Genomic DNA, 22,586 nt, shown 5'->3' with positions numbered 1-22,586 from the left:
GGAGCTGCAGCTTGATGACCTTCGTAAACACAAAATAATATGCAGATGCTGGGGTCAAAGCAACACTCACAACATGCTGGAGGAACTCAGCAGGTCGGGCAGCATCAGTGGAAACGATCAGTCAACGTTTCAGGCCGGAACCCTTCGTCGGGACTCATGGGACAGATAAGTGGGTAACAGTCAGGAAAGGGAAGGGCAAGAGTCAGATACTAGAGAGTACCCCTGTGGCTGTCCCCCTTAATAATAAGTACTCCTGTTTGAGTACTGTTGGGGGGACGATCTACCTGGGGGAAGCAACAGTGGTCGTGCCTCTGGCACAGAGTCTGGCCCTGTGGCTCAGAAGGGTAGGAAAAGGAAGAGGACGGCAGCAGTGATAGGGGACTCTATAGTTAGGGGGTCAGACAGGCAATTCTGTGGACGTAGGAAAGAAACATAGATGATAGTTTGCCTCCCAGGTGCCAGGGTCCAGGATGTTTCTGATCGCGTCCATGATATCTTGAAGTGGGAAGGTGAACAGCTAGAGGTCGTGGTACGTATTGGTACCAATGACATAGGTAGGAAAAGGGAAGAGGTCCTGAAAACAGACTACAGGGAGTTAGGAAGGAAGGACCTCAAAGGTAGTCATCTCAGGATTACTGCCTGTGCTATGTGACAGTGAGTATAGGATTACAGTGAGGTGGAGGATAAATGCATGGCTGAGGAATTGGAGCAGGGGGAAGGAATTCAGATTTCTGGATCATTGGGACCCCTTTTGGGGCAGGTGTGACCTGTACATAAAGGACGGGATGCACTTGAATCCGAGGGGGACAAATGTCCTGGCAGGGAGGTTTGCTGAGGCTACCGGGAAGAGTTTAAACTCGAATTGTTGGGAGGTGGGAACCAAACTGAAGAGACGGAGGAAGGGGCGATTGGCTCGCAAATAAAGAAAGCATGCAGGCAGTGTGAGAGGGAGAATAGGCAGGCGATAGAGAAGGGATGCGCTCAGACTGATGGTTTGAGATGTGTCTACTTTAATGCAAGAAGCATTATAAACAAAGTGGATGAGCTTAGAGCGTGGGTCAGTACTTGGAGCTATGATATTGTGGTCATTACAGAGACTTGGATGGCTCAAGGGCAGGGATGGTTACTTAGAGTGCCAGGCTTTAGATGTTTCAGGAAAGGACAGGGGGAGGCAAAAGATGTGGGGGCATGGCACTGCTGATCAGAGATAGTGTCACAGCTACAGAAAAGGAGGAAGTCATGGAGGGATTGTCTACTGAGTCTCTACTGGGTGTTTTTTATAGACCTCCCAATAGTAACAGGGACATCGAGGTGCAGATAGGGAGACAGATTCTGGGAAGGTGTAAAAATAACAGTATGGTTGTGGTAGAAGATTTTAATTTCCCAAATATTGATTGGCATCTTCCTAGAGCAAGGGGTTTAGATGGGGAGGAGTTTGTTAGGTGTGTTCGGGAAGGTTTGCTGACACAATATGTAGATAAACCTACAAGAGGTGAGGCTGTACTTGATCTGGTATTGGGAAATGAATCTAGTCAGGTGTCAGGTCTCTCAGGGGGAGCGCAGTTTTGAAATAGTGATCACAATTCAATCTCCTTTACCTGAGCATTGGAGAGGGCTAGGAATGGACAAGTTAGTAAAGTGTTTAATTGGAGTAAGGAGAAATACGAAGCTATCAGGCAGAAACTTGGAAGTATAAATTAGGAACAGATGTTCTCAGGGAAATGTACGGCAGAAATGTGCAGGTATTCAGGGGATATATGTGTGACGTTCTGCATAGGTATGTTCCAAAGAGACAGGGACAGGATGGTAGGGTACAGGAACAGAGATTCAAAGGCTGTTGAAAATCTAGTCAAGAAAAAAAGAAAAGCCTACGAAAGGTTCAAAAAACTAGGTAATAATAGAGATCTAGAAAATTATAAGGCTAGCAGGAAGGAGCTTAAGAATGAAATTAGGAGAGCCAGAAGGGGCCATGGGAAGGCCTTGGTGAGCAGGATTAGGGAAAACCCCAAGGCATTCTACAAGTATGTGAAGAACAAGAGGATAAGACACCAGAGAATAGGACCAATCAAGTGTGATAGTGGAAAAGTGTGTATGGAACCAGAGGAGATAGCGGAGGTACTTAATGAATATTTTGCTTCAGTATTCACTGCGGAAAAGGACCTTGGTGATCGTAGGGATGACTTAAAGCGGACTGAAATGCTCGAGCATATAGATATTAAGAAAGAGGATGTGCTGGAGCTTTTGTAAAGCATCAAATCGGATAAGTCACCGGGACCCCAGGCTACTGTGGAAAGTGAGGGAGGAGATTGCTGATCCTCTGGCAATGATCTTTGCATCATCAGTGGGGGCAGGAGAGGTTCCGGAGGATTGGAGGGTTGCAGATGTTGTTCCCTTATTCAAGAAAGTGAGTAGAGAGAACCCAGGAAATTAAAGAACAGTGAGTCTTACTCAGTCGTTGGTAAGTTGATGAAGAAGATCCTGAGAGGCAGGATTTATGAACATTTGGAGAGGGATAATATGATTAGGAATAGTCAGCACGGCTTTGTCAAAGGCATGTCATGCCTTATGAGTCTGATTGAATATTTTGAGGATGTGGCTAAACACATTGATGAAGGTAGAGCTGTAGATGTAGTGTGTATGGATTTCAGCTATATAGGACCCTGGTCAGGCCCCACTTGGAGTACTGGGCTCAGTTCTGGTCACCTTTCTACAGAAGGATGCAGAATCTATAGAAAGAGTGCAGAGGAGATTTACAAGGATGTTGCCTGGATTGGGGAGTATGCCTTCTGAGAATAGTTGAGTGAACTCGGCCGTTTCTCCTTGGAGCAACGGAGGATGAGAGGTGACCTGATAGAGGTGTATAAGATGATGAGGGCATTGATTGTGTGGATAGTCAGAGGCTGAAATAGCTAACATGAAAGGGCACAGTCTTAAGGCCTTGGAAATAGGTAAAGAGGAGGTGTCAGGGGTAAATTTTTTATGCATGGAATGGGCTGCCGGCAACAGTGGTGGAGGTGGATACGATAGGGTTTTCAAGAGACTCCTGGCTAGGTACATGGAGCTTAGTGAAATAGAGGGCTATGAGTAACACTAGGTAATTTCTAAAATTCCTAAAGCGGCATTGTGGGCCGAAGGGCTTGTCTTGTGCTGTAGGTTTTCTATGTTTCTAAAACCAGCCTCCCCTCCATGGACACTGCCAGCATTTCTCACTGCTTTGGGAAAGCACTGCACCTTCTTTGTAACTGTCACACTTTATTCTGCTTTCTGTTTTTATTTTACCTTGCTCCACCTCAATGCACTGTTTTAATGAATTTATCTGTATGAATGGTGTGCAAGACAAGTTTTTCACTGTACGTTAGTACACATGAAAATAATAAATCAATTTACCAAATTACAACTGTGAGCAATTTTCTTCTCAAGCAATAATACTTAGTTTACCTGACAATTTCATCTCTTAAGTTACACAAGAACTGTATAAGGAAGGCAAGAAAATGAATATCATTTTCCAGCCAAACTAATGAACAAAATGCTAAATGCAAACAACACAATGTTAGACTAGAGAGAATAGTTATGTAAAATCAGCATTGTGCCTAAAAGAGGGAGGTTTGAGTAGATTTCATACCAATGGTCGTGTTTGAATGGTATACACAGAGCCAAGAATCAAATACCCTCATCTGAGTTTGCATGTAATTTCTAAGAAAGAATTTGGTACCTGTCAGACTGATTCTTGTAAGGGGTGGTTGACTTGTGGCTGGAGATCTTCTATGGAAAAGAAAACGAGACAAATTAGACCATAGCCTAATTTCATACCTTGCTGCAATAGAAAAATTTGAAAACATAATAGATGGTTAATAAATGCAGATTAAAACAAATAATAAAAATGACAAACAGGAAAAACTAGTTTTATATATTACTCTTCTATTGTTTTCTTATGTCTTATTCCTGAAGTATGATTACAGGACCAAAGAATTTCTTTCAATTTAGTCATGTAGCCACACTGTAAAGAACTTTCTGAGCAGGTACCCCACCTTTTAGTTGCAAAACAAAATACCTGAATAATGGAAAATTGTAATAACAAAATTCTGACTCTAGCCCTAGAGCAGTTTAAAAAAAAGTCAGCTGATTCCCCTGGCTTTGAGTCAAACTACAAATAAATCTGATGTAAATTGAGAATGGGATGATTCATGCACAGTAGATTTCCATGGATTTGGAATCTAGACCTGGGATTCACTTACTAATCATGGGAATCCCAGAACGGCGAAATGCCTTCCCTCCATCAAATCCATATTGGCTCTACAGAGGAACAATACAGCTTTTCACTTGGCCACCATCTCTCTAGAGTCTGGCAAATTTGTTCCTTTTAGATATTTATCCAGTTGCCTTTAAAATGCTGCAGATTTTATTTGGAGATACAGCATGGTAACAGACCCTTCTGGTCCAATGAGCCTGCACCACCCAATTACACCGTTGTGACTAATTAACCCTCAAACCCATATAACCATATATAACCATATAACAATTACAGCACGGAAACAGGCCATCTCGGCTCTTCTAGTCCGTTCTGAACTCTTACTCTCACCTAGTCCCACTGACCTGCACTCAGCCCATAACCCTCCATTCCTTTCCTGTCCATATAGCTGTCCAATTTAACTTTAAACGGCAACATCGAACCTGCCTCAACCACTTCTGCTGGAAGCTCGTTCCACACAGCTACCACTCTGAGTAAAGAAGTTCCCCCTCATGTTACCCCTAAGCTTTTGCCCTTTAACTCTCAACTCATGTCCTCTTGTTTGAATCTCCCCCACTCTCAATGGAAAAAGCCTATCCACGTCATCTCTGTCTATTCCCCTCATAATTTTAAATACCTCTATCAAGTCCCCCCTCAACCTTCTACGTTCCAAAGAATAAAGACCCAACTTGTTCAACCTTTTTCTGTAACTTAGGTGATGAAACCCAGGTAACATTCTAGTAAATCTTCTCTGTACTCTCTCAATTTTGTTGACATCTTTCCCATAACTTGGTGACCAAAACTGTACACAATACTCCAAATTTGGCCTCACTAATGCCTTGTACAATTTCAACATGACATCCCAACTCCTATACTCAATGCTCTGATTTATAAAGGCCAGCATACCAAAAGCATTCTTCACCACCCTATCCACATGAGATTCCACGTTCAGCGAACTATGCACCATTATTCCTAGATCCCTCTGTTCTACTGCATTCTTCAATGCCCTACCATTTACCATGTATATCCTATTTTGATTAGTCCTACCAAAATGTAACACCTCACATTTATCAGCATTAAACTCCATCTGCCATCTTTCAGCCCACTCTTCTAACCGGCCTAAATCTCTCTGCAAACTTTGAAAACCTACTTCATTATCCACAACTTCACTTATCTTAGTATCATCTGCATATTTACTCATCCAAGTTACTACCCCATCATCCAGATCATTCATGTATATGACAAATAACATTGGACCCAGTACAGATTCCTGAGGCACACCACTAATCACCAACCTCCAATCTGACAGTTATCCACCACCACTCTCTGGCGTCTCCCATCCAGCCGCTGCTGAATCCATTTTACTACTTCAATATTAATACCTAACGATTGAACCTTCCTAACTAACCTTCTGTGTGGGACCTTGTCAAAGGCCTTACTGAAGTCCATATAGACAAGATCCACCACTTTACCCTCGTCAACTTCCCTAGTAACCTCTTCAAAAAGTTCAATAAGATTTGTCAAACATGACCTTCCACGCACAAATCCATGTTGACTGTTCCTAATCAGACCCTGTCTATCCAGATAATTATATATACCATCTCTAAGAATACTTTCCATCTTTGGAATATGAGAGTAAATCAGAGTACGCGAAAGAAACCCACGCAGTCACAGGAAGAACATACAAGCTCCTTACAAACAGCGGTGGAATTGAGCCTGGGTCACTAGTGCTGTGAGAGAGATATGCTAACTTCTTTAGTGGCCCTACCTCCACAACCACCCCTGACACTGCACTCCAGGCTCCACTTGCTACGTGAAGTTCTCCCTCAGGCTACTTTCGATTCTTTTGCCAAATATTTCCATTTTATCCTCTCGATCCACTCACAATACTTTCTTACACCATTTCATTGAGCTGTGGGAGAAAACACCCATGGTTACATGCAACTTCCATCAGTCGTAATTTGTCATCTGAAGCCATCATCGAACGGGGGTTGCAGGGATCTACAAGGCAGAAGTGCTGCAAGCTGAACCACTGAGCTGTCCAATGGGGACAGTTTTCTTCTATCTACTCTGTCTGAACCCTTCATGAATTAACATGCATTATCAGATTTCCTCACAACTATCTCTGTTATAAGAACAGTTCTCGCTTTAGCAGTGTCTTTACAAAGCTGAAGCTCCTGACAGAATTCTGACAGGATCAGACTTCTGACCTCCCTCTGACAGCTGTTGTACTCAAATACAGCTTCTAGGGTTGGCAGCAAAGCCCTAGCAGTTCTTCAAATCGATGAATGCTATAACATCAGGAAAGAAAATAATAGGGGTAGCTATGTTCTGAATACAAGAATAGGGCTGGATTTTTATGGGACTCAGCCTAAAATAAAGCTAGTTCCTTGACCTTCCTTTCTCCAGCTGTAAGTGCACTGCAAATCAAAGATATCTTGCCCAAATGTTCTCCCATCTCACTTCTTGCACAAATGGTTTAGACACCGCAATCATATTGCATGATGACACAACCTTTCATAGTAAAGGTTTGTACAACTTCTTCTTTCTCTTTAATTAAGTCTTTTGCATCTCTCTCTCTCTTCTGTCTCTACCTTCCCCATCCTTCTCAAAATTATAAGAATTTTCGGCTGTTCCCCCCCCCCCCCACCAACATGAGCCTCCATACACAATAGGTCATTCTTTGCCATCTCTGACATCTTCATATTTCCCCTTCACCATTTCAAAGGAACTATTCTGTTCACCGTACTCTGGTTTACACCCAGGTCACGACAAACATTCCCAACCATTTTCATGTGCAACTCAAGAGATCCAAACCTTTTACTTTCTCCATTTCCGTCCTGCTGAGTTTCACTCACGTTATGTTCTATAACTTCAAAACATGAAAGCTAATTCAAAGGAAGACGCAGGAGTCTGAAATGTGAGTCTAACTTTGTGTTTACTTTAAGTGAGGCGTGCGTATCTCATGTGGTAGGGTCATGATGTATGCAGTTCACATATTTTTACATATAACCATAATGAATTATATAAACTACGAATGCTTAATCAAACAATATACTGACAAGATTACTCAAATATTACTGAAATATTCCTCCCTGTTTAGCTATAAGTTCCAACTCAACAATGAATGCATTTCAACTATATGCACAGTACACTATATAACACAACTACTATATACAGCATAGTAAATCTTGAAATTGTTCCATTCAGCCCAAAGATTTAATTGCTGTGGAGGACTTCTCACTCTTGTGGGATAACGTCTTTCCTGACTAGGGGAATCTCCTTGTTTGGTAGGTGAGAATTGTGGCTGTGAAACAGTCCCAGGTTCTGGGCCTGCTCTGTTTTGGTTGTAGGAGATGACTCTGAGACTGCAGGAATAGTTCTGATAGATTTGGACACCTTTCTTTTTCCTTTTTCTTTTTCTAGTTTGTTCATCATGATCTTGGAAAGATCCATTTGATTCACTAGAATATTCTCTTATTAATCCGATTGCTTCCTTTACGATCTGATATGTCCTCTTTGTTTCCTCAAGCACAACATCATCTGATGAATCCCCTGTTTTTGTATCTCCATTGACTTCTTTCTTTTTGGCCTTCCATTTATTCAGCTGAACTCTGGTCTTTGCATCTACTGTTACAAGCAGCTTTTTCTTTTCCATTTGAAATTCAAACAGTAACTTTAGATTTTTAATTACAAAAGCCACATGTTTGCAACTTTCCTGAGACTCCTCAAACTCCTTAAAATCAAGCCGCAGTTTTGCAGTAACTGCCTGAATAACATTTCAGAAATTTTTTCAGAAATGTTGCCTACAAAAATTGCTGTAGTCGGATCTCTGTTTTTGTCACTTTCATGATTCCTCTGAGCAGCATGATCCTTCCTTCATCCAATATGTTTTCCAACCAGAGGTACAGAAGTTGGCACCAACACCCGTTGGCCCTCTGTTGGGCCATGGTTCATGGTGTTCAGCATGGAGACAGTTTTGCTATTATCCAGTACCTTTCTTAATTCACTTTCAGTTGGCTTCATTGCAGGGGATGTGGCATGCAAATGGCAGATGAATCCCCAAACAAATTGTAGTTGCCTCAGCCAATCATGCCCGCACGATGCTGGTTCTTTTGTTTGTACCACATGCAAGCTCAAACGTGCAAATAAAATTGGCACTCGTTTCTCATTGGTTATTTCATTTGCTTCAAAATACAGTTCAATTAGATCAATATGCCTACTCTAGCCACCCTTTTGTGAAATCAAACACATCAATATGTCTGATGTAGCCATCCATTTCTGCTTTTTTTTAATATCATCCGATACTCACTCTTTATAAACTCATGAATTATTCCATTTTCTGATTCTTTTATATATACTTGATCGTGTCTTTGTTTCCAAAGAACATATGTTACACTGCTTTTATTTTAACTCACCTGCCTCGACACGTGCGAGGCTGTGTTTCTTTACCCTCCATTCCCCTCTACTCTTATTTTTAGTTTGAGCATCTCGCTGTGCTTCAACAGATTGGTAGTTGTCTCCGGTTTGTTTTAAAATTACTCCATCGCCACTGTTATGGTTTGTAACTTCAAAACACTTAACTAATTCAAAGGAAGACACAGGAGTCCAAATTGTGAGTTTACCCTTGCATTTGCCTTCACTGTGGTTGTATGATGATGTATGCAATTCACTTATTTTTTCATATAACTACTCTGAATTATATGAACAACAAAGAATGCTTAATCCAACAATATATTTACAAAATTACTCAAATATTACTGAAATATTAACTACACAACACATACTTTACAGGTAAAGCAAACATTATTTATATTAATTTCATCCAGTTTTTGTTTCCACCGTAGTCTACACTTTGGAGATCAAATGCCTTCTGGGTGTCTGGTTTATAGGAATACCTGTTTCAGTCACAAGCATATCCCAAGACTCTGCTCATCTCTTATTTGAATAATACCATTCAATTCCCATTCTGGCTGTTCCAATTGAACTCAACATAAGTACAAGTAGTAGCATGTTGCCAGCATTTGTTGCAATGACCTGTCTGGGACAGCATGCCATGCGATTTAGCAGAAATAAGCCTCAAGACACATTGGATGCCACTGTGAACATCTGGCTCTCTCCACACTTAAGGAGCACTTAAGTAAAATGATGGTAAGAAAATAATTATTAACTTTGATTAAATTTAATCATGAGGAACATATAATCATTAAGCTAAATCACAGAATCGTTTAGCCAGAGACAATACCTCTTCTAGTGAGGGAATTACAAGAGGCATAATTTTAAAGGTCATTTAAAACGGAAAACAATTAGGATTTTTCCTCAAAACAAGTACCAGAAATTTAGAATTTGTACCAAAAGATTGTACTTGATGGGTTGAAATGTAATTTTGACAACTAAGATGGGCAAATTTAAATGAAGTAAGTGTCTTAAAAAATCAAGTAAATAATACTGAGACACATCAGCTACATTCTGTCTTAATTATTAAATAAGGTCAAAAGCTGGATGGTTTACTTACATTAATATGTTTAACTCAAACAAAGTTAGTCAAAGGCAATTTCAATTAAAGTGATTAGAAGGGCGATGATAAACAAGAAACACTGTGATGTAGGAACAAGGGTGAGGGAGAAAGGTCCATTTAACCTAATATTTCCAGGAACCAACATTGAACCCATTGGATTACATTGGTCCAGGTGCTATCATTTAGGCTCAGCAACATATAGCAGTTACTGGTATGGCTGATTCAGGGTCCTCTCAGGTTACTTACAAGTGGTGAAGTTTCTTGATTGAAATAGCAAAGGGATGGACGAACAAGTTCTGAGCCATTTCCTAAATCTGTTTCTAGTAGGATGGGAATATATGCCTATCACATGAACTTATGCGACTTACCCATCATGGATTTAGTCACCTGGATTTTCTTAGAGGTAAGTCCCCTTTATTTTTTTTTAACTTAACTTTTGTACCTAATGTCCATTTATTTCTCTTTGCTGCTTGTCTCTGTCAGGTGACCACAGGCTTACTTAACACCCTCTTCCCAGTATTTTACAAATACCAAACCACAATCAGACACCTATGCAGGACTCATGAAGGTCTAATTGTTGTGTAGTTAATATTTCAGCTATTTTAAGTGTAACCCACCAGGTTTGCCGCTCATGTTTGTCCAGGGGAATCAGCTTTCGGTCCCGCCAAACAGGGTATTCAAGTTTGGGTGGATGCTATGTAATGTATTCCCGTCACAAACCCACAATGCAAAATATCAGACAGTACACCATATACAATCAAATTATAAACTTTATGAATCTTAATTCAAATATAGGGTTAGTAGGAAAATAAACGAACAAAAATAAAAAGGGCCCACAGTTAAAGTCTCAAAATACGTTGGAGCTCACGCAGCAGGTATTCCTCCACGAATGACCTCAGCTGAAACATCACTGACCCTCGGACCTTCGAATTCCATATATGCCATCTGGTGGTCTATCAGCGCTCTCCACACGCATCCTTCCTCTTCGCTCTCCTCGACCGAAAACCCGTGGAAAACTCCGGTTCCCAGATACACAAGAAAGAATAACACTCCTCCCATTGGATAGCCCTGAATACTAAAGTCCCATTATCTCTAGTCATAACCCAAACATCGCAGCTACAGAGAAACCATTAACTCAGCAGTTAACATTACAGAGAGGCCATTACATAAGTAATTTCGTAAATATGTTGTTGATTACGCATCCTTGTTTGTTGAAATAATTAATTACGGGTTATATGTAAAACTATGTTAACTGCAAACGACATCACACTACCATGTGACACATGTGCACTTTGCTTAAAGTAAACTTGAAGTTACACAGGTATATCAGATTCCCCACTTTTTCTTTGAACTGATTTAAAGTTTTGAAGTTACAAGCATAACATTGGCAACCAGGTATTTTAAAATGAACCTGAGACAGTTACTGATGTTTGAAATAAAATAAAACACAGCAGGAACATCGGAGAGTAAAAAAGACACCCCATCACATGGAGAGGTGGTCAAGTTTAAAACAGAAGCAGCCAACACATGTTCTTCACAAGGGAAGATATGATTGGCTTTTTTTTTAAGGCAGGAAATGGAAGAGGTCAGGGTACATAAGTTGTGAGTACGGGGTGATACTAATCATTAAAAAAATCACAAAATGGCTGGTTACATCGGAAAGGCTGACGAGTCTGATTACATAATGGGTAATTGGCTTATGTATACTGAACTATTGGAACAGTATTTTGAAGCAAATGAAATAACCGACAAGAAACGAGTACTAATTCTGCCAGACACATTAGGCTTAAAGGCATATAGTTTGCTTTGAAGTTTGGCTGTTCCAATCAAACCTGCAAAAATAAGCTCTGCTGTCTTGATCTCTATAATTTTACAGAACATAGAACACAGAATAGTACAGCACAGCACAGGCCCTTCGGCCCACAATGTTGTGCTGACCCTCAAACCCTGCCTCCCATATAACCCCCCATCTTAAATTCCTCCATAGACCTGTCTAGTAGTCTCTTACACTTCACTAGTGTATCTGCCTCCACCACTGACTCAGGCAGTGCATTCCACGCACCAACCACTCTCTGAGTAAAAAACCTTCCTCTAATATCCCCCTTGAACTTCCCACCCCTTACCTTAAAGCCATGTCCTCTTGTATTGAGCAGTGGTGCTCTGGGGAAGAGGCGCTGGCTATCCACTCTATCTATTCCTCTTAATATCTTGTATACCTCTATCATGTCTCCTCTCATCCTCCTTCTCTCCGGAGAGTAAAGCCCTAGCTTCCTTAATCTCTGATCATAATGCATACACTCTAAACCAGGCAGCATCCTGGTAAATCTCCTCTGTACCCTTTCCAATGCTTCCACATCCTTCCTATAGTGAGGCGACCAGAACTGGACACAGTACTCCAAGTGTGGCCTAACCAGAGTTTTATAGAGCTGCATCATTACCTCGTGACTCTTAAACTTTATCCCTCGACTTATGAAAGCTAACACCCCATAAGCTTTCTTAACTACCCTATCTGCCTGTGAGGCAACTTTTAGGGATCTGTGGACATGTACCCCCAGATCCCTCTGCTCCTCCACACCGCCAAGTATCCTGCCATTTACTTTGTACTCTACTTTTGCCACTTTGTCCTTTAATCCTAGTGAAGGAATGTCCTATAGACTCGAACTTTAACTAACAAAACCTGTCCATCAATCTGTTTCTATGCCTCTAGTGATCATTGTATGAGTACTTGAGTTGTCAGCTTCTTCGGGGTAGCACCCACTTTAAAACTATGGGTGGGCCTTTGTAAACAACTCACATCAGTTTGATGTAATTTATCTTCTTTATCCTCTTTGTGAATGAAAATGTACTTCCTAATCCTCCGATTTCTAAATAATTCATAAAGCATTAGCAGAATTTACAAATTGTACATTCATGAAATATAGAAATTGAACAGCACTGAAATGGTGAAGAGTTTTGTTATGGAGGGATGGTTGTTAAAATGCTGTTGGTGAAGATTTTTTTTTCTTTTGGGCTGCAACCATGCAAGCTAATAGGGTTTTTAAGAAGGCGTATGGTGTGATGGCCTTCATTAGTCAGGGGACTGAGTTGACGAGTTGTCTCTGCTCGAGCTCTGCCATCCATCTATAATTGCCGCAGCTGCACCTTGTGGCAATTTTTGATGGAAGGCAGAGGTTGAGCATTTCATAGATAATATTAGAATAGATTTATATTTATTGTCTGAAACTACCAAAAGGAAGAGACTTGGACATTTAAGGAATGTGGTCTATAAGAAGATAGTACCAAAGTGATCAAGGCCAAAAAAAAGCAGAATTATGGAAAAATTTTCATGGGTGAGATATATATATATATATATATATATAAAACATAGAATATTACAGGCTCTTGGCCCACCACGTTGTGCCGACATTTTAACATACTCTCAGGTCAATCTAACCCTTCCCTCCTATATAGCCCTCCATTTTTTTCTATTATCCATGTGCCTATCTAGGAGTTTATTAAGTTCCCCTAATGTATCTGCTTCTCCCACCATCCCAGCAGGGCATTTCATATTTTACTTATTTTGAGACACTGTGTGGTGTGGGCCTTTCTAGTCATGCCACCCAGCAATCCCCTGATTTAATCTGAGCCTAATCATGGGACAATTTACAATGACTAATTAACGTACACACCAGTACACCTGTGGACTGTGGGAGGAAACCGGAGTACCAGTAGGAAACCCACGTGGTCACGGGGAGAATGTACAAACTCTGTACGGGCAGCAGCGGGAATGGAACCTGGGTCATTTGTACTTTAAAGCGTTGTGCTAACCACTGTGCTACAGTTCCACTCTACCACTCCCTGTGTAAAAAAAAAATACTTCCCTCTCTCATCTCTTCCATACCTTCCTCCAATCATCTTAAAATTTTAGCCTCTCACATTAGCCATTTCCACCCTGGGAAAATAGTATCTGGTTATCGACTTAATCTATACCTCCGTTCATCTTGTACTCCTCTGTTAAAACACTTCTCATGCTCCTTTGTTTCAAACAGAAAAAGCTCTAGCTTATTCAACCAGTTCTCATAAGACATGCTATCTAATACAGGCATCAGGCTAATAAATCGCTGCACCCCTCTAAAGATTCCACATCCTTCCTTTAATGAAGCAAACCAGAACTGAATATAGCATACCAAGTATGGTTTAACTAGGGTTTTATAGAGCTGCAACATTACTCACGACTCTTCAAGTTCAAGTTCAGTCATTGTCAATCAACTGTACACATGTATACCAAAAAAAATGAACCAGCTTTCCACCGGACTAAGGTCAACAACACAGAACATGTAACTCACACATACAACACATATTATCACAAGTAAATTAACAATTAATAAGGTGCATTTATGACACAAGTTAAAAAGTTACCAGTTAACGGTTACTGCTGCTTCAAAAGTGATGAGACCCAGGTGGTGGCAGGGAGTTCAGTAGCCTTACAGCCTGGGGGAAGAAGATGTTTCCCATCCTAACAGCTCTTGTCCTAATGCTACGGTACCTTCTGCCTGAGGGTAGGGGTCAAAGAGATTGTTGGATAGACGAGAGGGATCATTGACAATGCTAAGGGCCCTGCGAATGCAGCACTCCTAATAAATATCTCTGAGTGGAGAGAGATGCCGATGGTTCTCTCAGCAGTCCTTGCAATCCTTTATAGGGAGTTACAGTCAGATGTCTTGCAATTCTCGTACCAGATGGTGATGCAGCTGGGCAGGACGTTATCCTTGGTGCTCCTATAAAAATCACAGCTCTTGAACTCAATCCCCTGACCAATGAAGGTCAACATATCACACGCTTTCTTAACAATCCAATCAACTTGTGCAGTTACCGCTGGAAATCTATTTAGAGAAAGAAAATCTTCACCAACAACATTTTCAACAACCACACCCCCAAAGCAAAACTCTTTTGAATAGTACTACTTCATTTATTGAGGATTATGAGAGCCAGTCAACTCTCCTGGTAATGTTTATCATCATTCAAGACAGCACTCAGCAGCTTATAACTGTCTCAAAGTATTTGGATCTGTTTGAGATTAACTGGAAACATAACAGTTAGTTCAATTTCCTCAATATCTACAGCTGCCAGTGAGTTTTATCCTAACACCCTTTTCCCTTCCAGTCTTCACCTTCCCATCTCTGAAGATATCAAGCTTTGCTGATATAAGGGTGGCTACACTCCTCTGGTATTTACTTTAGATCAGTCTTACATACAAGATTTACTGTTGAGAAATGGCAAACTACTTTTCTGTTGAGGTTTGTTGACCATTCCTTACCTAACAGCAATACATGTATTTTCTACTGAGGAAGATAGCCAACTTCAGTCAAAACTCTCAAAATCATTTCCTAGTATAGAGTTATGGTGACATTTGGAGGTCACCCTCAAATGACTTGACTGAGATCAGTTTTCTGTTCAGAGGGGCTGTGAATGACATTCAGATCTTTATAACTAGACCTATGCAAGGAGCCCATCACTCCCAAGAATCTTTATCGATAACAATGATAACAATTGACGCTTTTAGTCAATTGTGAGGATAGGGAAGAAAAGGAAATTTCCAAATGATTTTTTTTTTATTATTAGTAGCCTTTTTTATATTTCTCTCAGGAGATTACACAGGTCTGCTGAGTGGGTAGAATTGGATGAGTGTTAGATGGCTCAAATGTCGAAGTGCTGTTTATAAAACTGTAGCCATCATTGTTACAGGAACAAAATTGAATACTTAGTTGGTCTTATCGTTTTCATTTGTTGTATATCTATATTTCATAAATGGGCAGTGCACTTACTAATAAAATAATTGTGATCATATAGCTAAAATCAATAAATGTAAACATTGTGCCTCAAGTGAGAAGATTACTGGAAATGGTGAGGAAGTACAAGGATTTCCAACACCCCAGTGGGAATTATATATTTAAGCCAGTTTTGAATATCCTAGAATCATGGAATAAGAGACTATTTAACACAGTGTCTGAGCCAGTTCTCTACCAGAACGTTTCTCCAGTTCACCAACTCTTTCTCCATTGACTAACATTTTTTCCTCGCCACAAATTTATCCAGTTCCTCTTGAAGGCCACAGTTTGTGCTTCCACACACTTTCAGGTAGTGCATTTCAGATTCCAAACATGCTGTGTCTAAATATTTGCTGGCAGCCGACCTACTCCTGTAATTTAGTTGCCAAAGTGTCTTGTACTGTCGAGAAAGCTAAAAGTTCCCTGGTGTCTTTGAACTGCTACAGTATTTAATTATTTCTTCTATGTTGTCCATTTCTCAACAGCCACATTACTTTAGAGTACTCTAGAACCTGGATTTTCTGAACTAGTTCAAGACCATTTGATTATTTACTCCATCCGGCATTTGACAGAAACTAGTTTTCTCCAGTGACATTCTGAAAATCAGTCACATCCAGCAAAAATACATGACCTACTGAGGATATGTGTGCACAGATGCATTTGGACAGAGTGAACTAAACAGCTGTGTTTCAGCTGGCCTTCTGATGTCTCCATAACTTTTATGTTCTAAGCACCAGATGCAGTTCAAATAAGAAACTACAGTATATTGTACATATTATAAATGGATAATAAGGATACAAGGAAGGGATCCTGTATGAAGAAACAAGAGCAGACCTTACTTGAATAAGGATACATCTGCCACCTGACCCATTGGCATTCCAAGGGACTAGTAATTGCTAACCTTGACTGAGTGCCAGTAAGTGTGGGAAAAGAATGTGGCCAAAACTCTGCCTGAGAAGGAAGAACAATGCAGATGGAAAGGCTCCTAGGCAAATACCAGCACTAATTTTGAGAAAAATTGGGTCACATACCTAGCCAATAGAGTAATGTCAGGTGTGTGTGTACGTATCAGGATAGGAGCTCTCAGCAGATGCTTCACATTAAGAAGGCATTCTGATTAAATTAACAAACCATTTAATGCAGCCATTACATTTTGTAGATCCTAAAATGACAAGAAACTTCAAGTGCCCTGGTTTGAGTGCCAGTCTTGGCAAGAATAGCATCAGAAGAAAAAGACAAAATGGCTACTCAGACTTGAGCAGGTTACATTGACAATCTTACTTATGCTTCTGGATTTGTCGAACCAAATAGAGGGTAATGATGACAAAAGTGAACAAGGAAAGACAAATTGGAGGACCAGCACCATCATGGACTGGTTGCTTCTGCTTATATGGTGAACATCTCATATTGCTCTTGTAACCTTTCCATTTATGCATGGAACATCTGTTGAGCAAGCAAAAAATGGAAGTTATGATAGTGGTGGGAAAGTTCCTGGACAGAATGATGCTGTACAGGAGAGCAACAGAACAATTCTGCTTATTAATATTAGTTCAGGAATGTTAGGAAATATTTGAGACCCTTCGAAGTTTTAGAGAGCATAAAATTTGGCACAAACGATCTTAGGCTCAGGTGAACCTATTAATAAATACCTTGTTCTACTGAAGGCCTTGTTCTAAGATGCAACATTGGCACCTTCTTGCATTGTACACTGAATGCTAAGTTTGGTTTTTAGCTTAATCAATGAGCAAATTTATTCAAAGTTATGAAATATGGAACTTTACAGATGATCAATTTTTACAGTTAATATAAATGGTAACAAAACCAAAAAAGTTCATTTAATCCAAGATCCAAATTCAATAACAATTTAGAATTATAGACAGGGGTGATTGATGCATTTTCAAGCAAAATCAGAAGTTCTAGGCAAGACTGAGAAAACCGTTGATAACCTAAAATGAGGAAGTATTAGATAAATAAAGATAAAATGAATTTCTATAATCAGAGTCATAAAAGCACAGAATTAAACAGTTTTGGCTCACTTGATCCACTCCAGTGAAGACAATGCAGATTTACCAGGCAGTACCACACTGATAGCACCCAACACGAACAAGGCTGCTAATGTGGTGATAATAAGTTAAAATTAACCAAGTATCAAACAATGAACTGTACCAATTAATGACTTAAAAGAATCTATACAAAGGGTCGATAGGAATCAATGTTTCACTAAATTATACAGGCTTAATGTCCAAAAGAACATAGAAGTAGAAAACAAAGAAAATGTGACAATGAATGTACCAAGGGCCTGTATTTTAACACAAAACAAATTTGTGACATTAAAATAATCTCTGATGAGCTTTCAAACTACAATGCACTACATAGTATGAGATATAAACTGGTGTCTTTGCGGTCAAAATGTTTGCGCAAGTGCTAAAAAAAATCCTTGAAAATTTGAAGCATTCACACAGATACATATATGAATACAATGGAAGTGTGTATTCATACAGAAAGAGAAGCTTACTTTGGTGAAAAACTGGATTGCAGCCAGAAAGAAAATAGAAGCAATTTGGAGGCAAGGAAAACTGGTAACATTTCAGAACTCATACAATCCCTAGGCACGGCAGAGTATGATGATAAATTCTGCCAGATTTTGATTTCATTACTGATACTTTACCTCCAAGAGGACCCCAACCTTGTCGTAGGGTTTGGAGGCTTGCATGGCTCAATGACCTGGAGAACTATGTTGGCTGGAGTCAGGGCCTTGTACTTTGACTCATAGTAGGGTCACCCATACCAAGCAGGTCAAAGGTAGAGGCCAGACTAAGAGGGGTCCACCGATTTTCCAGGTTTGGAGGTTCTGCTCAGAGCTGACAACCCTGACTGGTCAAAACAAAATTGTTACGGAAACAGCAATGAAGAAGGCCTTCATTACTGGCCTAAACGCGAGTGGCATAGCAGGCAATACCGATCTAACTGATCATCATCATGGCTTAGCTTCAAGATTTAAGAAGGGGGCTGCCCACGTCTGCTGCAGGCTCGCTGGTGGCTGAAGAGGCCAATACGGGCCAGGGAGGTCCGGCCACAGCAGCTGCAAGGGAAATTCTGTTCTGGGTTTGGTGCTGCTGTGTCACAGTTCTTCCTCCTTCTCCTTTTGTCCTCAATGCCAGCCCTGCATATGTTCTCGAAGGAGGAGATAGACTGGTTAATGGTGCGTCGCCAGGCCTTGTGATTGGAGGCTAGATTAGACCACTGGCAATGGTCAACGTGACAGGCACCAAGGGATTTCTTCAGTGACCTTGTACCTCTTCTTTGGTGCCCCTCTGTCACGGTGGCCAGTGGAGAGTTCGCCATACAGCACAATATTGGGCATTTTTCATTATATTTTTCATTATTGCATTTCCAACTACGTTTTCTCTCCATGGTCTATGTTTAACCAGTCATATTGTGACAATAAATCATAAGTATCTTCTGCTGCTGTTCTTTTTTCCACTTTTCCTTCTTTCTCCATCCTTTGTTAATTCTGTTAAAGTATCAGTTAGATAGGTATTGCCCACAGACATTGGAGCAGCTCATCCGAGAGCTACTCTTCGCAGATGATGCTGCCCTTGTTGCCCACACAGAGACAGCCCTGCAGCATATAACATCCTGCTTCGCAGACACAACTGAGCTCTTCTTGCTGATAGTCATATATATTAATGATTTGCATGAGAATGTAGTAGCTGGTATGGTTGGTATGCTTGCAGACGACACCAAATTTGCTGGTATCGTGGAGAAGGTCACCTAAGGTTATAAGAGGATATTGATCAGCAGGGAAATTAAAGCAAAAGGTACGGCAGATGGAATTTAAGTCAGACAAGTGGAGACCTAGGGGTATAAGAACAAGGTTCCCTGAAATGAAAACACAGTTAGACAGGGTATGACAGGCTTCCCTTCATCGTCCATGACAAAAAAGGCATCACCGTACAGTTGTACAAAATTTTTGTTGGGAGTATTGTATGCAATTCTGATCACCAAGTTATAGAAATAATGTGATCAAGATACAGAGGATGCAGGAAAGGGGATCTGAGGGGCATCTTTTTCAAACAGTGGGTATATGGAATGAGTTGCCTGAGGAAATGGAAGAGATGGGTGCAATTATAACATTAAATAAACATGTGGACATGTACATGGATAGCAAAAGTCTGGGGATATGGGCCAAATGCAGGCAAATAGGATTAACTTGGAAAGACATCTTGGGTGACGTAGATGATTTGGGACAAACGACCTGTTCCCATGCTGTACAAATCCATAAATCCATTAAAATGCATTTCATCACACAAATACACAAATGAAGACTTGAAACCATTCTATGACCAACAGTATGAGATTATGAAAAACAGGGCTGCAGAACTATCATATCAAATACATCGAGAAATCAAACATTCTGGCATCAAGAACATTGAGGTAACTGCCAGAATTTTAGATAAAGAATATCTTGTAGGGCTAGTATACAGGTGTACAAAATAGCTGAGCCACTGCAATGAAAATAATTTTACAAGATCGCAAAAGGCCACTGAAACCTTTTCAAAGAATATTTACATATGGATATCCATTCAGGGAATGTGGGCTTCACAGGCTGAGCCAGTATTTAATTGACCGCCCCTAATTGTCCTGAAGCAGGTGAGGGTGAGCTGCAGTCCTTGAGGTGTGCAGCCGCCAGGGGTGCAGTGCTAGCCGGCGCACACTGGAATGCGTCTGGCACCGCTCTAAGAAAAAGGCCGAAATAAACAAGCTAATTAATTAGGTGCCACCCAGATAATTTGAGTATCTCAGAAACTGCTGATCTCCTGGGATTTTTATGCACAACAGACTGGAGTTTACAAAGAATGGTGCCAAAAACAAAAAAAAATCCAGCGAGTGGATTTAACAAGATGTTTTCACTCATAGAACAGGCACTCGCTGGATTTTTTTTGTTTTTGGCACTATTCTTTGTAAACTCCAGAGCCTGTTGTGCGTAAAAATGCCAGGAGATCAGCAGTTTCGGAGATACTCAAATCACCCTGGGCGGCACCTAATTAATTAGCTTGTTTATTTCGCTCTTTTCTTAAAGAGGTGCCGGACGCGCTCCAGTGCGCTCCGGCTAGCGCTGCACCACTGGCAACCACCCACAACGCTGCTAGGGAGAGAGTTCCAGGATTTTGGACCAGTGATGATGGAGGTAACTACTGTGCAAAGAATATTAATAGCTCCGAACAAATAACTCGTCTTTTGAAATGAATCAGTATGATACATATGGGTCCACTGTTACAACAGAATGTTCTATCAAAAAAAGTCAAGATTCATTTTCCTATGTTGTGATGTGGAAAAAAAGTTAGTCTTTGATAATGAAAATCAGTTTTATTTTTTTCTAATGAGCTCATTCTGAAAATAAAATGGTATTAAATGCACCAGTTATCCAATAGTATGGCAGCAAGATCAATGAGGATTGTCAAGTTAAGAAACAAGTATTCTCAAGAGGTTTAAGTTTAATAATAAGACAATATTTAACAAACATTTTGCTGAATAACAGAACAATGTTACATTTTACAATGGGTCACACACCTTCATTACACAGTTGTAGAACACTCAGGAAATCATTGGGCTCAGTTCAGCTAAATTTGAGAGAACAGCAGAAAACCAATTGTTACAGAAACAAAATTATTACTTAGGGCATGGAGAGAGAGATTTTAAACAATTTATACCGTTTGTATATAAACACCACCTGCCAAAGACGGCTTTTGCAAAGAGGAGCTGGAGTGAGAGTGGCAGTCTGCCATACAAAGTTGTTAACCTGAGAGGCTAAATTAGAAGTGTCTATGTAAATCACTTAACTTCTGTGAGAGATGTACTGTACCAGGAAATATTTAAAAGTTGTGTGATCAAATTGTTTTCTGGAAGTTGATCCAATGAAGATTGCGAAAGAAATGACACAAGATATTTTATGAGAGATTCAAGTAACATCATAAGGTATGTTTGAACATGTGAATCACCTTTTAAAAAAAGAAGTGAATGCAATTTATTATATCTAAATCTGTGACATTTACGTGATGCACATTCATTTCTGCAGTGTGGAGTAAATAAAGTGCACGTTTTAGCAGCTCGTGTCACTTAGTAATTCATTATATTCCTGGCACAACATGTAACTAAATTAAGGACCCAAGCTCACATTGCACTAAATGCATTTATGATTGCGCTCCTGCCATTTTGCCCATCCTTTGTTATTGCCTGTCAGCCAGTCAGTACAGATTGCCTTCGTTCATGCTGAGAGGACACAGTCCAAATCTGGATCTTGCAGGCGCCAAGCTAATTGAGATCACCCAACAAGGCTGTCTGTGACCTCCTTTGCTGAAGTCAACCATCTCTAAGTAACCCTGCTTCAGCTAGACATAAGAAAACAGACGTGATCAAAATGAGTTGATGTGACATCCTCCAATGAGCCCTTATCCATTCCACTTCACTCACCATAAGACCATATAGGACCAGATTAGTCCATTCAGACCATCGAGTCTGATCTGGTTTTCCATCATGGCTGATTTATTATTCCTCTCAGCCCCATTCTCCTGCTTTCTCCCTATAACCTTTGACTCCCTGACTAATCAAGAACCTATTAACCTCCACTTTAAATAAAGTTGATGAATTGGCCTATACAGCTGTCCCTGGAAATGAGTTCCACAAACTCACTACCCCCTGGCTAAAGAAATTCCTCCTCACCTCTGTTCTAAGTGGACATCCCTCTATTCTGAGGCTGTAACCTCTGGCTCTAGACTCACTCACTACAGGAAACATCCTCTCCACATCCACTCTATCTAGGCTTTTCAATACTCAATAGGTTTCAATGAGATTCCCTCCTCAGTCTTCTAAGCTCGGAATCAGAATCAGGTTTAATACCACTGGCGTATGGCATGAAATTTTCTGTTATGCAGCAGCAATACATAGCAATACATAATAAAACTGTGAATTACAGTGAAACACACACACACACACACACACACACAATAGTTAAATTAAATAAGTAGAGCAA

The 22,586-nt window shown here is 40.4% G+C and overlaps 1 protein-coding gene across 7 annotated transcripts in view; it reads right to left on the bottom strand.

The window, feature by feature from the left end:
* Positions 1 to 22,586, bottom strand: part of pde4ba (phosphodiesterase 4B, cAMP-specific a) — a 620,756-nt gene that overhangs the window by 130,575 nt on the left and 467,595 nt on the right. For all 7 annotated transcript variants that reach the window (XM_063064159.1, XM_063064161.1, XM_063064163.1 and 4 more), the window contains one exon: positions 3,713 to 3,762. In XM_063064159.1, the coding sequence (XP_062920229.1) occupies positions 3,713 to 3,762 (50 nt within the window). The remainder of the gene's footprint in view (positions 1 to 3,712; positions 3,763 to 22,586) is intronic.

This window comes from Mobula hypostoma, chromosome 12 (assembly GCF_963921235.1).
Source record: "Mobula hypostoma chromosome 12, sMobHyp1.1, whole genome shotgun sequence".
In the NCBI taxonomy this organism is placed as follows: domain Eukaryota; kingdom Metazoa; phylum Chordata; class Chondrichthyes; order Myliobatiformes; family Myliobatidae; genus Mobula; species Mobula hypostoma.
The sequence above is the reverse complement of the archived record's forward strand: the minus strand, read 5'-3'. Positions and strand labels throughout refer to the sequence as shown.